Source organism: Marmota monax, unplaced genomic scaffold (assembly GCF_021218885.2).
Source record: "Marmota monax isolate L192 unplaced genomic scaffold, Marmota_monax_Labrador192_F-V1.1 WCK01_AAM20220418_F8-fsc00111, whole genome shotgun sequence".
Lineage (NCBI taxonomy): Eukaryota > Metazoa > Chordata > Mammalia > Rodentia > Sciuridae > Marmota > Marmota monax.
Window position 1 is genome coordinate 3677797 of NW_026695067.1, and position 16227 is coordinate 3694023.

The window sequence follows — 16227 nt, forward strand, 5'->3', positions numbered from 1 at the left end:
GCCCTTACATAATCTTAACCTATCCATGTTTTTTCAGTGTTATATTATCACCCTCCCCCACCCCTACCCCCCCAAATTATTTTGTGAGTCCCAGTCCTCATTGTATCCTGCACAGATACTAATCCAGAATTGTAAAAGATGGTTCTAATTCTATCCCATTATCCCTATAAGTCATATTTTTGCATCAAACACATCTTCACGTTACCTATTTGTTTCTGGAAGAGGCACAGAAATTATTGTTCAGGTCAGTCCTTAATTTTAGGATTAGTTAACCACTGTGGTTGTTAATGGAATGTACTACTTGTGAGTCTTGTAGGTTTGTGGATATAAACATGTCACACAATACTTTTGTCTCTCCCATCAGAGGCAAGAGCAGGCTACAGAAGAGAATGCTGGTGTACCTGTTGGTCCACACCTCTCACTGGCCTATGAAGACAAACAGATACTGGAAGATGCTGCTGCTCTGATTATCCATCATGTGAAGAGGCAAACAGGCATTCAGAAGGAAGACAAGTATAAAATCAAGCAAATCATGCATCATTTCATTCCAGATCTGCTCTTTGCTCAGAGAGGTGATCTTTCTGATGTAGAGGAGGAAGAAGAAGAAGAGATGGATGTAGATGAAGCCACAGGGGCAGCCAAGAAGCACAATGGTGTTGGGGGCAGTCCCCCTAAGTCAAAGCTATTATTTAGTAACACAGCAGCTCAAAAGTTAAGAGGGATGGATGAAGTATACAACCTTTTCTATGTCAATAACAACTGGTATATATTTATGCGACTACACCAGATTCTGTGTTTGAGGCTGCTACGCATTTGTTCCCAAGCTGAACGGCAAATTGAAGAAGAAAACCGAGAGCGAGAGTGGGAACGTGAAGTGCTAGGCATAAAGCGAGACAAGAGTGAGAGCCCTGCCATCCAGTTACGGCTCAAAGAACCTAGTGAGTGCCTAGACTGTTGGTTCACAGAGGATATGTGGGATTGGGGACCTCATTACCTAGTTATACTTGGTAGTGCTTTCTTTTATGCATAGAGTACAGGCCATATTTGAACTAGGTTCAAATCCTACCTCTCCAGTTTACTTTAACCCGGCGAACCTATTTACTTCATAAATGGAGGCACTAAGTGTTGCCTTATGGACTTGCTAGGAAATAAGAAAATATGCATAGCACACTGCTTGGATCATAGACAGTGCACCAATTGTTGGTACTGTAGACACACTGGGGACAGGAGATCAACTGCCCAAGTGATAAATCTCAGGGTTACTTCATAATGTACAGACAACAGAGACTTCAATTTCACACCAAGAAAGTACATCAGTTCCTAGTTAATCATGCCTAAGACAGATGGGAATTTTCTCAGATGTGTGAGAATGGACTTCTCTTTAGTGGGGTTCATGGCTCATTCCTAATAAGTAGGAATAGTTTCTGAAAAGGAGATTGTAATACAGGTGGTGTGAGGCATAGTAGAATAAAAATAAAGACAGAAAATTCAAGAAAAGGAAAATAAGGGAGTGTTAATGAAGCCACCATATAACAGTTCAGTTCATAAATTAGGTACTTGACCTGTGAGCCAAAAACTTTTTCATGAGGCCTTTTTACTGGGTTCTTCAGGAAATAGAAAATCTGAGGAGTGAGGGATGGTGGTGGTGTTCTTTTTAATGGGTGCTATTGTAGGAATCCCATGAATGGCCCCAATTTTCTGTGTACTAAAAATCTAATAATAATGGGAATTAATTCTAAAAGCCCTTATCTGAATTAATCCTAGTTTCAAAAAGAATTTTGGACCGAGTGTAATGATTCCTCTGCTTGGATAGAAATTAGAGATATAATGGCCTAATTCTGGCTTGAGACCTGACTTAACCTGATTTTTAAAGTATAGTTTTGTCTTGTGATAGTGCCATCCCTCAAACTGGTTGTAATCTGAGGTAATTCAAGTCAGTTCCTTCTTTTACATAGTAATTGTACTGTTGTGCTTATCCATGATTTCATCCCACCTCCAAAAATGAAGATAGATCAGTTTTGCTATTAACTTGCTTTGTTTTGGTGGGAGTACTGGGGATTGAAGTAAGGGCAACCACTGAGACACATCTCCAGACGTATTTTAATTTTTTTTTCATTTTTAGTCATTTTTAAAAAAATTTTTTTTAGTTGTAGTTGGACACAATACCTTTATTTTAAAATATTTTTATGTGGTGCTGAGGATAGAACCCAGGGCCTCGCTCGTGCTAGGCGAGTGATCTACTGCTGAGCCACAACCCCAGTCCCATTTTTAGTCATTCTTTTGGAAGTGCAACATGTATACAAAGATGTAAGCAAATCGGAATTGTACAGCTCAATGAGTTTTTCTAGTGAACACCTTTGTTTTCAAGAAAGAGAATGTAACCAAGAACTCGGTAGCTTCTTTGTGCCACTATCTTAGAGAATAGGTTTTGAACTTTAATGGGCTTATTTTAGTAAGCTCAAGAGAGCTTTTACTGTTCTTTGTGCCCTCTGCTAGTTGCCAGATGTCTCTTTAGTGATAAGTAAGATTCATTCTAGCTAGAGGTTGACAGTGATTCATGTGGGGCAAGTACAGATCATTTATTGCAATTTTCGAAGTACAATGTTGCAAATCCATTTTTAAACAAAAGGACTTTTGACAAATGCAGATTACTTCATTATTCATAGAGGATTTAATACTTCTGTTCTGAAGCGATTTCCCAGTGCTAGTGTACGAACAGTGTGTGTCTTTTCTCAAATATATTTCATGTTTCATTGAAGTAGCTTTATGAGCAAATAATTGCTGTGAGGAATGCTCTTCTGCAGGCTAGAGAAATAACTTCTTTGAAGGCCCTTCTTCCCTGGTGTATTTTGTTCTATCAAGAAGAACCCAGCAGTGCTATAAAGTATCTTTCTGGCACAGTCAATCAGAAGTTAGAAGTCACTGTTGAAGTTGCAGAGTCACTGTCCTTTCATAGCCAGCACTGGTGATTATAGCCACCTGTCAGATTTCATCTCAAGTCTGCTGTGGGTTGAATGAATATGTTTTGAATATCTAGTATTTATTTGCCTTTTCAAATACTGTTTGGGCCAGCTGTGGGATTTTTCCCTGCCCTCTGTCCTTGATCTTTTCTTAGCAGGGTAAGACCTCACCTATCTTATCTCTCCCACAGTGGATGTTGATGTAGAAGATTATTACCCAGCTTTCCTGGACATGGTGCGGAGCCTACTTGATGGCAACATAGACTCATCACAGTATGAAGATTCACTGAGAGAGATGTTCACCATTCACGCCTACATTGCCTTTACTATGGACAAACTTATCCAGAGCATCGTCAGACAGGTGAGGGCATGGTGGAGGTTAGTGCTTGTGAGGGAAAAAGTTCTTACCTAAAAGAAAGGCAAGATTTCTGTAGGAAAAGGAAAGGCAGTTTGTTCAAATAACAGTTATTATAAATGCATCATTCTGAAATGGAAAGGGCAGGGTTAAGATGAAGTCTGATTTCACATGTTAACAAAGTGTGGTTAATCCAGCCTCAGAATTGGCTCCTTTATTCTCGAGTGTGCCCTCACAGTAGTGTATACCCTCCTCAGACCCTTGCTTCCTTGCCACATGTACAGAGTACAGAGATACAAAGGCCAGCTCCCTGCCCTCCTATTCTTTCTCTTGTTTGTGAGGAGTCAGCAGTGTATAATATCTCATTCATGGATGCTAATTCTGTGTACTTGCTTGTATTTTATATGAAACCAAGAAGGGTTTCATATAAAATCTTTTTCAATATTTTGCCCATTTTACCCATCTTGAGTTTTACTCCACATTACACATTTGATTGGTTTTATGTTTTGTTCTTGAAAGTTTGTAAATAAGTGGTTCTTTACAATAATATCTGTAACAAATACCTCGTAATGTATGGTCAAGTTTTTTACTTCTTGGCTTGAGCTCCCAGAGAGATCAGGGTCGGTGGATACATAACTTTTGGAAAGTAAAACCTGGAAAAAGCAAATAGTAATTCTAACCCTAGAACCCACACTGCCACTATATAAGGAAAAGGCTTATTGCTCAGTTTTCTCTTGGGATAAAATGTTGAATCCTTTGTGAAGTTACCCATATTTTTGTCTTGATTTTGGAAAGATGCATGTCTCTATACCCCTCCCACAATATCAAAGATTAGGAAGAAAGCTTCGTATGACTGAATCTTGGGTCTTAGAAAAAGTTGTCTTCCTCAAAGTTGAAGAAATTGTCGGGCCTTACCATAATGGTGACTGACAGACATCGTTACATAGATACAGTCAGCTATGCTCACAATTTCTGAAAAACAAACTGTCAATCCCTTAAATATATATAAAATAATAACTCCAGTTACCTGTTTCTGCTTACAAGTTTGAGTTTGCTATAGCAAGGAATAAAGTTTCATAACCACCAGCACAACAATTTTCAAAGAAAGCCAGTAAAACTTTTTATAAGCCTTATAAGCCTGAGGTTTTGATACACATACTGTCTCAACCTTTTTTTTTTTTTTTTTTTTTTTTTAAGGAAACAGTTTTCCTTCAGAACACCTCAAATCAGTGAGGTGTTTTTTTGTTTATTTGTTTGTTTTGTTTTTTTCTTTTTATACTGGTGATTGAACTCAGGGACACTTGACCACTGAGCCACATCCCCAGCCCTATTTTTATTTAGAGACAGGGTCTTACTGAGTTGTTTAGCCCCTCGCTTTTTGCTGAGGCTGGCTTTGCGTGGTCCTCCTGACTCCACCTCCCAAGCTACAGGAAGTGCATCACCGCACCTGGGTCAAATCAGTAAGGTGTTGGGTTTTGTTTTGTTTTAATATTTTTTAGTTGTCAGTGGACCTTTATTTTATTTATTTATATGCAGTTCAATTATCATGAGAATTGAACCCAGTGCCTCACACATGCTAGACAAGTGCTCTACCACTGAACCACAACCCCAGACCCACAAATCAGTGAGTTTTTAAAGCCATGTTTGTTTCTCATCTTAACAGGAAGCATCTCTTCTCTCATTCTCTTTTTCTCACTTGGTGTTCTCCTAGAGTACATTGCTAACTGGAGGTTAGAACATGTTTCATGGTCAAGCCATACATTTTTCTTACCTTTTCCAGACTGACTTGAGAGGGAATAGTTTTTAAGTATACAATAGGCAGTCTCACAATCTATAAGTACAGAATTCAGAATATGATCATACCATGTGAGGGCAAGACTAGGAAGTTTTTCTTCTCTCCTGGATCCCTTCATCCTGGCCATTTGCTTCTTTCTCATGTTTCTCTACAGATGAATGTTCAGCATGTACAGCCTTCTCCACTCCTCTTAGACTTGCCAGAAAAGCCTTTGGCCCCAGCCTTTCAAGTAGCTGCTCCTCTGTAAAAAGTTGACATAATACTTTCCGAGTGTCATTTCAAATTACCAGGAGAGAGAACATGGCCAGCCTTCAAGGGTGGGGAAAAGTGGGGATACCCAGTTGTCTCTGGATTTGTAGTGCTACCCTTTCCAAAGATGCAGGGTAGGGCCAGATACAAAAAGAGGATATAAATAGAGACTCATTGACAGTCTTTTTTTTTGTACCAGAGACTTAACTCAGGGGCACTAACTACTGAGCCACATCCCCAGTCCTTTTTATTATTTTGAGACAGGGTTTTGCTAAATTGTGTAGAGCCTTGCTAAGTTGCTGAGGCTGATCTCAAACTTGAGATCCTCCAATCTCAGCCTCCTGAATTGCTGGGATTACAGGCATGCATAACATATGGTGACACCCAGCTAATTTAGTCTATTTTAATAAGAAAGTAATTAACTGAAAGCATCTGCATATTAGAGAGAGATCAGTCTTTTGACATACTTTTTCACCCTGCTTTTTAATTCTCTTATACACTGTATGTTAAGCTTTTAATTGTGTAACCAAATCAGTGTTATTTTAATAATAATATCAGAATCCTTTATATCAACTTATTGTAATTTATGTAATCATCTGCAGTTGCCCCTTCTTCCTCCCTCAAACCACTCTTCTGACTCTGCCTTGTGTCCAGTTATCTACAAATACCTACTTGTCATTTTAAGACTATTTAGTGTTAAAAATGAGTCGTCATAGTTACCTCAAAAAGAACATTAGGGGGCTGGAGTTGTGCCTCAGTGGTAGAGCGCTTGCCTAGTATGTGTGAGGCCCTGGGTTCGATCCTCAGCACCACAAATAAAGGTATTGTGTGCAACTACAACTAAAAAATAAATATTTTTTTAAAAAAAGAATATTAGGACTTCCTTTCCATCCTGCTTTTTTTTTTTTTTTTTTTTTGAGAACTAAATAAGAATATATATGAAGACAGTGGCAGGATTTGTGGCTCGATGATAGAATACTTGCCTAGCATGTGTGAGGCACTGAGTTTGATTCTTCACACTGCATATAAATAAATAAATAATAAAAGTCTTTCAACAGTTTAAAAAATATTTTAAAAAGGATATGTATGAAGACAAATTGTAAATAATAGAAAGTGCTAATAAAAATGAGCCAAAGCTGGGCACAGTGGTATACTCCTATAAGCCCAGCGACTTGGGAGGCTTAGGCAGGATTGCAAATTCATCGGGAACCTCAGCAATTTAGTGAGGCCCTAAGCAACTCAGACCTTATCTTAAAATAGAACCCTTGGATTCAATTCCTAGTACAAAAAAAAAAAAAGAAGAAGAAGAAGAAGAAGAAGAAAAGGTGCCAATCCACACACCTAAAATCCCAGCAACTCTGTAGACAGGATTGCAAGTTCCGGGCCAGCTTTAGCAACTTGGTGAGACTCTTGTCTCAAAAAATAAAAAGGGCCAAGGGTACAGCTCCATGGTAGAGCACCCCTGGGTTCAATCCTTAGTACTCCAATGAAAAACTAAAAGAGCCATGGAAAAATTCTTAAAGATCCTTAGAATTATATTTAGTTTTTTTTTGTTGGTGGTGATTGAACCCAGAAGCATGGTAGGTAAGTGCTCTACCACTGAGTTGTACCCCCAGTCCTGTTTTTGCTTTTAAATAAAGTTGTACTTATGAATCACTAATAAAGTTGCAGACTTTCACTTGGTTACTCTTCAAGAAAATGATAACAGTGCTTCTGTGTGATTAATTATTAAAAATTACCAATCAAAACCCTCACTTTTCTAGTTGAGTGACTAGATTATAGGGAGAAATATTTTTTTGGTTTACTGATGACTTGTCCTTGCTTGATTCCAGCTGCAGCACATTGTCAGTGATGAGATTTGTGTGCAGGTGACTGACCTTTATCTGGCAGAAAACAATAATGGGGCCACTGGGGGCCAGCTAAACACACAGACTTCAAGGAGCCTCCTAGAGTCAACCTATCAGCGGAAGGCAGAGCAGCTTATGTCAGATGAGAACTGCTTCAAGGTGAGAGTTGATCATGTGACCAGGCCTTTGTTGGTAACTGAAGTTATTAGGGCTGTACCAAAATTCAAAGTGCAGTATTTTAACCAAGTGATTTTCCTCCTGGAACTCTTAATGGTCTCATCAGAAGAAATACAAAGAACATGGAAAAGTAGAAGTAGTCATCTCCCCTGACAATCTAGTTTTGTTCTTTCCTTTGTTTTTTTTTTTTTTTTTTTTAGTTTTCGGCAGATACAACATCTTTTGTTTGTATGTGGTGCTGGGGATCGAACCCAGGCCGCACACATGCCAGGCGAGCGTGCTACCGCTTGAGCCACATCCCCAGCCCCTTTACTGTGTTTTTTAAAAATGAGGTCTATAGGGTGGTTTTTTGTTGTTGTTGTTTATGGTTTTGGGGTGTTTGTTTGTTTGGGGGAGGTACGGGGGATTGAACTCAGGGGCACTCAACCACTCTGCCACACTCCCAGCCCTATTTTGTACAGAGTCTCACTGAGTTGCTTAGCACCTTGCTGTTGCTGAGGCTGGCTGTGTCTCCTCCTCCTGTCTGAGTCTCCCAAGCCACTGGGATTATTATGTTTTATTTTTACTATTTTGTATTCTGCTTTTACTGTTAACTTTTTTCATATAATGCTTTGTAAATATATGTACACATATTTTTGTTGTTGTTGTTTTGCAGTGGTGAGGATTAAACCCATGGGTTTGTATATGCTAGGCAAATACTCTCTAACAAGTTACCTTACCAGAACTGTACTTTTTTTGGGGGGGGGGGCTGTACATATTTTTAAAGAATGTTCAAACCAGATGTGATAGCACATGCCTGTAATCCCAGCAACTCAGGAGGCTGGGGCAATAGGATTGCAAGTTTAAGGCCAGTCTCATCAACTTACTGAGACCCTATTTCAAAATTTAAAAATAAAAAAGGCTGAGGCTGTGGCTCAGTTGTAAAGTACCCCTAGGTTCAATCCCAGTACCTAAAAATAAAAAAGTAATTATTAGACAACCATAATGACTTATTTCCAGAAATAATTATTGATAACATTTGCAGACTGCTTGCTTGAATTTTGTTTGTTTTGGAGTACTGGTGGTTGAATCCAATGACCCAATGAGGCTTTGCCACTGGACTAGATCTCTGTCCGCCGCCTGCCCCCCCTTTTAAAGACAGTGCCTCACTAATTTGCTGAGGCTGATCTTGATTGAATTTGCCATCTCCCTGCCTCAGCTCAGTGGTCAAGCACCCTGGGTTTAATCTCCAGTACCAACACACCCGCTTCTCCAAAATAAAACAAAACAACAACAACAACAAAAAAAAAACCCCAAAATGACTATCAAGCTTGCTGGAATTACAGTGTGTGTGCCACCATGTCCAGCTTCAATGTATATTTAGAAAGCACTCATACTAAGCAAAGTGTACTGTAATTTATTTTGCTCAGTTGACAATAACGATACCTGGGTCTTCAACATCTTAAATAATCTTAAGAGAACCTAGAATTTCAAGAACTTCAAATGCAATTTATGACATTGTAACAAAACACTTTTTTGGTACTGGGGATTTACCACTGAGCCACATCCCTATCCCTTTTTAAATTTTTTTATTTTTAGACAGGATTGCACTAAGTTGCTTGGGGCCTCCTAAGTTACTGAGACTGGCCTTGAACTTGAGATCTCCAGTCTTGCCTCCTGAGCTGCTGAGATTACAGGCTTGCACCACCATACCTGACACAAAAATACTTCTTTAGCATTTTATTTTAAACACCATAGACTTGTTTACATGTTTGTATGAAGTCTTGGAAGTGGGATTATCAATCAAATGGGCATATGTTTTTTTTCCCCTGATGGACACAAATCTCTTTTGGTGTGGGGGGGAACCCAGGACTTCACCCATGCTAGGCAGGCTACATCCTACCTCTAAGCTACATCCCAGTCCAAAATACTTGTTTTTTAAAGCATTCTTAATGGCTATTATTATTTTTATTATTTATTATTTTAGCTAATTCAAGAAGTACCTATTTAATTTTGCTAGTAGCAAGATTGGACTTTTTGTTGTTGTTTATTTGTTTGTTTTTTAATCAATGGCCTCTCAAATTTTGAGTATCTTCCTCAGCTCTTCAGTTAAAACAAAATCTTAGAACTTTATTTCCTCCCCAACTCCCAGAGCTTCAGATGTTAATAGCTTTGGCAATTACCGATTAAAAAAAAAAATCTCTGATAAAATCAAGATTTTTGTTATTGTTTATACTTTGACTTCTTATTTTCAGCTTATGTTCATTCAGAGCCAAGGCCAGGTTCAGTTGACCATTGAGCTTTTGGACACAGAAGAGGAAAACTCAGATGATCCTGTGGAAGCAGAGGTATGGGCAAGTGTATTATAGATCCTGTATGCCAAGCAGAACTGGCACATCCTGAGCGTGCCTTATGGCCCTGTCTTCTAGAAGACCAAAGCTCCTGAGGTCTTTTTGAGGGATCAGAATGCTCTAGGTGAAGGTCATTCCAGCCATGTTTTTAACTAAAGAGAATGGCTGACTGCTGTGGATGTTTAAGGTTGATGGCAGTGTCATCTTACCCTCAGTGAAGCCATGTCTCCTGAGAAATCATGGTTGGCATCTTTGCTGTTTTTCATAAAGTATAAGAAACAACAAATGAGATGTTATTGTCATTATCTTGACTCTTTGTTTCATGTTAATTTTTATTAGGCTAGGTGAAGCCAGAAATTGTAAATTCATAGAATTGACAGAATGATGTGATTATTATAGTTGGTCTGGCAGGTAAGATAAAATTATCTGTGGGGAAATAAAACACGCTAGTGAGCCAATTTCTACTCATTTGTGATTTCTATTGGTATTGGGGATTAAACCTGAGGGTGCTCTACCACTGAACTATACCCCAAGCCCTTTTTATTTTTTGAGGCAGGGTCTCCCTAAATTGCTGAGGCTGTCCTTGAACTTGCAATCCTCCTTCCTTAGCCTCCCTGATGGTATTACAGATGTGTATCACTATGCCCAGCCCCATTTATGACTTCTGATAACTTAAGCATATCAGAGAAACTTGTCATCTTACTGGGTAACAGAACTTATTTTTCATTTTGTTTTTGTGGTACTAATTCTAGGGCCTCTTACATTGTAGGAAGTGTTCTGCCACTGAGCTGCATCCACAACACTTTTAATTTTTTATTTTAAAACACTACCTGGCTAAGTTGTCCAGGCTGGCCTAGAATTTGCGATCCTCCTTCCTCAGCCTCCCTAGTAATTGGAATTAGGTGTATGCCACTATGCTTGGCTTTGAAATTTTTTTTTTTTTTTTTTTTTTTTTTTAAATAATATTTATTTATTTATTTTAGTTTTCGGCGGACACAACATCTTTGTTTGTATGTGGTGCTGAGGATCGAACCCAGGCCGCACGCATGCCAGGCGAGCGCGCTACCGCTTGAGCCACATCCCCAGCCCGAAATTTTTTAAATCTAAGAATTATATTGAGTAGCAAACATGTCATTGGGGAAAAGTTTGGTTTTGTCTGATTTTAATCTTGACATGTACAGTTAGTCATAGAATTGACTAAACTGCTTGATGAGGATGTTGCTCAGTGTTTGATTCCCCTCCACTTCCATTTTGTGTTTTTCATCCTAGAGATGGTCAGATTATGTAGAACGATATATGAATTCTGATACTACCTCTCCTGAACTTCGTGAACATCTGGCACAGAAACCAGTATTTCTTCCAAGGTGAGTGCACCAAGTCACCAGTTGGCAATCTATACTTGTGCACAGTTGAGGATTAGAGAGTTAAATCAGATTTGGGTTTTCATGTATTCTTGTTTATTCTATGTGCTGAGGATGCTAAATTCAAGGTTTGTGTGTCTATAGCAATACATACTTACCTGGAGCATGCCTCAGAGCATTAGGGAGGTGAGAGTTTTAAAGAATTAGCAGTAACTTCCCTGCACTGAATGGGTTATTGGAGTCTGCAAAGTTTGGTGATTGATCAGGAGGACTCAGCACGTAGTTATACCTTTAACTAGGTTTTATTACATCAAGAAATTATAAGTAAAATCGGCAAAGGGAAAAGGTGTCTGTGGCAAAGTTGGAGGAAAAGGCCCAAGCTTCCAAGAGTCCTCTCCCAGTGTTGTCACATTAGACACTTTTAATTTTTCTAATAATATATGTGAAATGCAGTCTACCAGGGAAGCTCATTAAAGTCTCGATGTCAGGGTTTTATTGAGTGCCAATTATGTAGGTGCCCTCTTTCAGACATGTACCAAAATCCCAGACTCAGAAGAAAAGCAAATTTGGGGCATAAATCCCAGTTTGTATAATTAGTAGGTATATTGGGCCACTGCATGATTTTTGGAAGCAACTGAAGATCTTCCCAAATCCTAGATGCCACACTCAAGCCAAGGGCCAAACTTCTAAGCAGGCATTCCAAAGGATAGCAGTCTTAGAGCTGCTGTGTTAACACTTTTTGGCATAGAATTTTTATTTATTTATTTATTTAAACATTTATTTTTTAGTTATAGATGTATCCAATATCTATTTTTATGTGGTGCTGAGGATAGAACCCAGTGCCTCATGCATGCTAGGCAAGCACTCTACCACTGAGCCACAACCCCAGCCCTGGTATAGAATTTTAAATCCTCCCCCTATATTCAGGCAAATTGTAATGGTGATCTTCTAAGTATGAAAATGATATTTTAGCTGGGCATCTGTGGTATAGGCCTATAATCCCAGCAGTTTAGAAGGCTGAGGCAGGAGGATAGCAAGTTTAAGGCCAACCTCATCAATATATGAAAGCTTTGTCTCAAAAATAGAAAGGGCGAGGGACATATAGCTCATTGGTAGAGTAACCCTAGATTCAGTTTTTAGTGCTAGAAGGAAGGAGGGGAGGAGATAAGGAAAAAAGGAGAGAACAATATTTCAGAAGTTAGAAAATAGATAGAATGGGAAATTTAGAATTGAAATCTTACATTACTAAAAAAGTAGTATTCCAGGGCTAGGGATATAGCTCAGACGGTACAGTGTTTGCCTCGCATGCACAAGGCGCTGGGTTCAATCCCTAGCACTACCAGAAAAAAAAAGTAGTAGTATTCCCTCACTATTGGACTACTCCTAACAAGAACATGGAAAAGAGTACCTGCCGTTTTCCCTACTCATTGATTCATTTAGCAGAGTTTGATTAATTACTGTGTGCCAGTATCCTTTCAACAAAACAGACATGGAGTCTGTGTGACAGAAACATACAGTGGTGTATTTTACACCAGATTTGAAGATTTTTGTGTTCATACTGTGAGAACAATAGAAACTGATAAAATTATTCTAGGAGTAGGACAATGAAAATGTATAGAAACTTAAGCCTAAAACTTTGGTTTGTTTTCTTTCTTTCTTAAGGACAGTTTAGCTTTAATAATTTAGCACTTCTAACAGTGTTTAACTTCAGGAGACTTTGAAATGCTTTACAATAAAAACTGTTTTCCTTAATTAGTAGAATTAAGTAGAAGTAGAATCTGTGTTGTCAGAAGTTAATTCTCATATTCCTGAGCTACTGGGAGATAAAATCATAAAATAGGATCCTCACTTCTACCTACCAAAAATGTAAGGCAAAGTGTACATTTTAGAGTTGCACAACCATTAAGACCATATAATTTTAGGCACTGATAAGTTAAATGATAGAAAAAGGTGCCTCTCATTATAGGAATTTAAAATTGGCTGTTTATAAAATAAATGATGAAGTAACTGGTTACAGGTCAAACAGCCTATGTACGGTACAATCAGCAAATGGAGTCAAAAGGATCACATAAAACATATTGTCCTCCCCCTTTTTTTTTCCCCCCAAACATCAAAAACTAACTCAGAATTGCTCTTTTAATTATTATATCTATTAGTTTATACTTCCATCTGAAAATAATATTTGAATGGAACACATTTGAATAGCTCATACAGCACATGTTTTCTATGAAGTTTAATAACTCATCAGGCAATGCTTAGGTTTAGGCAAATGTTAAGAATTGCAATGAGCAACATCTTATGAATTTCAAGATAACACTGTTTTTTTGTTTGTTTGGTTTTTTTCCCAAATATGGACTAAAGGTAAAATCTAAAAGAACATATATAGTAAAAAATAAATAAATAAATAAAAAACAACTATTTTTTTTTTTTGGTATCCAGGTACACACTTTCAGTAAGCTATATTCCCACCCTTTTTATTTTTTAACAGGATCTTGCTAGGTTGCCAAAGCTGGTCTAGAACTTGTGATTCTCCTGCCTCCTCCTCCCAAAAAATCCTCTGGGATTTTAGGTGTGTGTCACCATACCTGCCGTTTTAAAAAAAAAAAAAGCATTTTCTAATTTAAAAGACATGTAGTAAATATAGACGTGAATTAAATGCTAAAAATTTTACCTCCTTACACACAAACCAAATCAGAATAAACACAACTTTTTTTTTGTCCTGGTGATTGAACCCATTGGCATTTTTACCATTGAGCTACATCCCCAGCCCTGATTTATTTTTTATTTTGAGACAGGGTGTAAGTTGCGTAGGGCCTCACTAAATTGCTGAGGTAGGCCTGAAGGGGGATTATACTGATAATAATTACTGTATTAGAAACCAAAACTGAAGATTGTTTAAAATGTTTAATTCACTAATTCAAAACAAAATTGGTGGAGTAATATTGTTTATTATTCTGCAAATCTCTTATGTCTGGCTTAATAAAACAGCTGAATTTCTATCTGCTTCTATATTCAATCAGTTGTATTAAATAAGTGGAGAAAATCTGGCTTGACACACATATCTAGCTGGAAAAGGACTGTTTTCATAGAATTGTAATATTCTTTGAGATGACAACAAAACTTAAAAATTTCATAAAGGTTAGTGCAATATTAATGCAAATATCAATGAGTTTTTCATATAATTATGTGAAAATCCTTTGATTTATCTTATACCTTGAAGGAATTTTTTTTTTTCATTCATGATTTCATAACTTCATGTGATTGGTTATTTGGAAGATACTAGTTTACTGAGTTATTCACAAAATACTATATTTTATACTATAGTATATATTATGTATATACTATATATAGTATTATTTTATATAATATTATATTTTATACACATTTTATACCCCACCCCCAAAGGCACGCTCACTAATGCTGCCACTGATTTCATCAAGCACATTTTGTAGTTTTGCCTAAAAATTTAAATCTTAACATTGATTGCAAATATGTTCAAAGGTCCTTGAGAGTGTTGGGCACGGTGGTGCACACCTGTAATCCCTATGACTCGGGAGGCTGAGGCAGGAGGATTTTGAGTTCAAAGCCAGCCTCAGCAAAAGAAAAGCGAAGTCCTAAGCAACTCAACAAGACCCTGTCTCTAAATAAACTACAAGAAAGGGCTGGGGATGTGGCTCAGTGGTCCTGGGTTCAATCCCCAATACCAAAAAAAAAAAAGTCCTTGACATAAGCATTACTATTGGATGGAAATCATGTTTACAAAGATCATCTTCACTGAAACAATGTTTTTAATAGCAAACTATGGGAAACAAAACCATTGTCTACCTGATAACCTGTCTTCACTGAATGTTGTTGAGAATTAGGCTAAAAACACTACTCCCCCACTCCTTTTGCATCCATTGATGTTGTAAATATTTTCATTCCTACCTATTTAAAATGGCAATGGGTATAAGCTATCTTTCGGGAAAAAAATTTAAAATGGGCCTTCAAATTATTTTCTATTATGTGGTTAAGTTATTACTCTGTAGTAGTTAAAGAGAATGAAAAAGCTTGGGATGGTGGTGACATCTGCCAGCACAGCTACTCAGGGGGCTGGTGTAGAGGATCACAAGTTTGAGGTCTCAGCCACTTAGTGAGACCCTGTCTCAAAAAAATAAAAAGGACTAGAAGGCATATATCAGTGATAGAGCACCCATGGGTTTAATTCCCAGTACCAGGAAGGGAGGGAGGGAGGGAGTGAAAGAAAGAAATCTATGTAGTAAAATTAAAAAAAAAAAAAAATCATGACAGTAAGAAAAAAGTTGAATAAAATATATAGTATGATCATATTTTGTCATTTGAAAAACATCCTAGTTGAGTGTGATGATTGACAATTGCTACTTTTTTAAATTCTGTGTATCTTTGCCATTTAACTTTTTATTTTATTTTACAATAAAACCCTTGAACATTTTTTAATACAGGTAACTAAAATTGTGAAAAGTGCTCTGAAGGCATATAATAAGAAAAGCTCATTTGGTGTAGAAGTTATAGAAATCTACATCTGGATGAACTTTCATCCTACAGGCATTTTCTGCTTTGCAGGAATCTTCGCAGGATCCGTAAGTGTCAGCGTGGTCGAGAACAACAGGAAAAGGAAGGGAAAGAAGGAAACAGCAAAAAGACCATGGAGAATGTGGATAGCCTGGATAAGCTGGAGTGTAGGTTCAAACTCAATTCCTATAAGATGGTTTATGTGATCAAGTCAGAGGACTACATGTATCGAAGAACTGCCTTGCTCCGGGCTCATCAGGTGAGAACCAGTAACAAATTTCTCTTCTTAGCCATGAGTGGGCTGGGGGTGGGGGGAGGTTCTGATTGTTTTCTTCTCTTTTTAAAAACCTCTTCTTCCTTGTTCTGATCATGATGACATTCGCCTGTAATCCCAGTGACTCAGGAAGTTGAGGCAGGAGGATCACAAGTTCAAAGTCAGTCTCAGCAACTTAGCAGGCCCTGTCTGAAAATATAAAATAGATGTGGCTCAGTGGTTAAGTGCCCTGGGTTCAATCCCTGATAACAGGGGAAGAAAAGGGGGGGGGGGGAGAAAAAAAAAAACTCTTCTTAAAACTAAGAAGTGTTAGGTAAGCAGGTACATTAGTTTGCTAAGGATTTTGTAG

The 16227-nt window shown here is 37.9% G+C and overlaps 1 protein-coding gene across 4 annotated transcripts in view; it reads left to right on the forward strand.

Annotated features, from left to right (window-relative positions):
- The window catches only part of Sin3a (SIN3 transcription regulator family member A), a 59286-nt gene that overhangs the window by 39194 nt on the left and 3865 nt on the right, over positions 1 to 16227 (forward strand). For 3 of the 4 annotated variants that reach the window (XM_058573821.1, XM_046428002.2, XM_046428003.2), the window contains 6 exons: positions 365 to 938; positions 3152 to 3321; positions 7192 to 7365; positions 9618 to 9710; positions 10983 to 11077; positions 15638 to 15863. In XM_058573821.1, coding sequence (XP_058429804.1) covers positions 365 to 938; positions 3152 to 3321; positions 7192 to 7365; positions 9618 to 9710; positions 10983 to 11077; positions 15638 to 15863 — 1332 coding nt within the window. The remainder of the gene's footprint in view (positions 1 to 364; positions 939 to 3151; positions 3322 to 7191; positions 7366 to 9617; positions 9711 to 10982; positions 11078 to 15637; positions 15864 to 16227) is intronic. The other variant, XM_046428001.2, reaches the window with a different exon arrangement.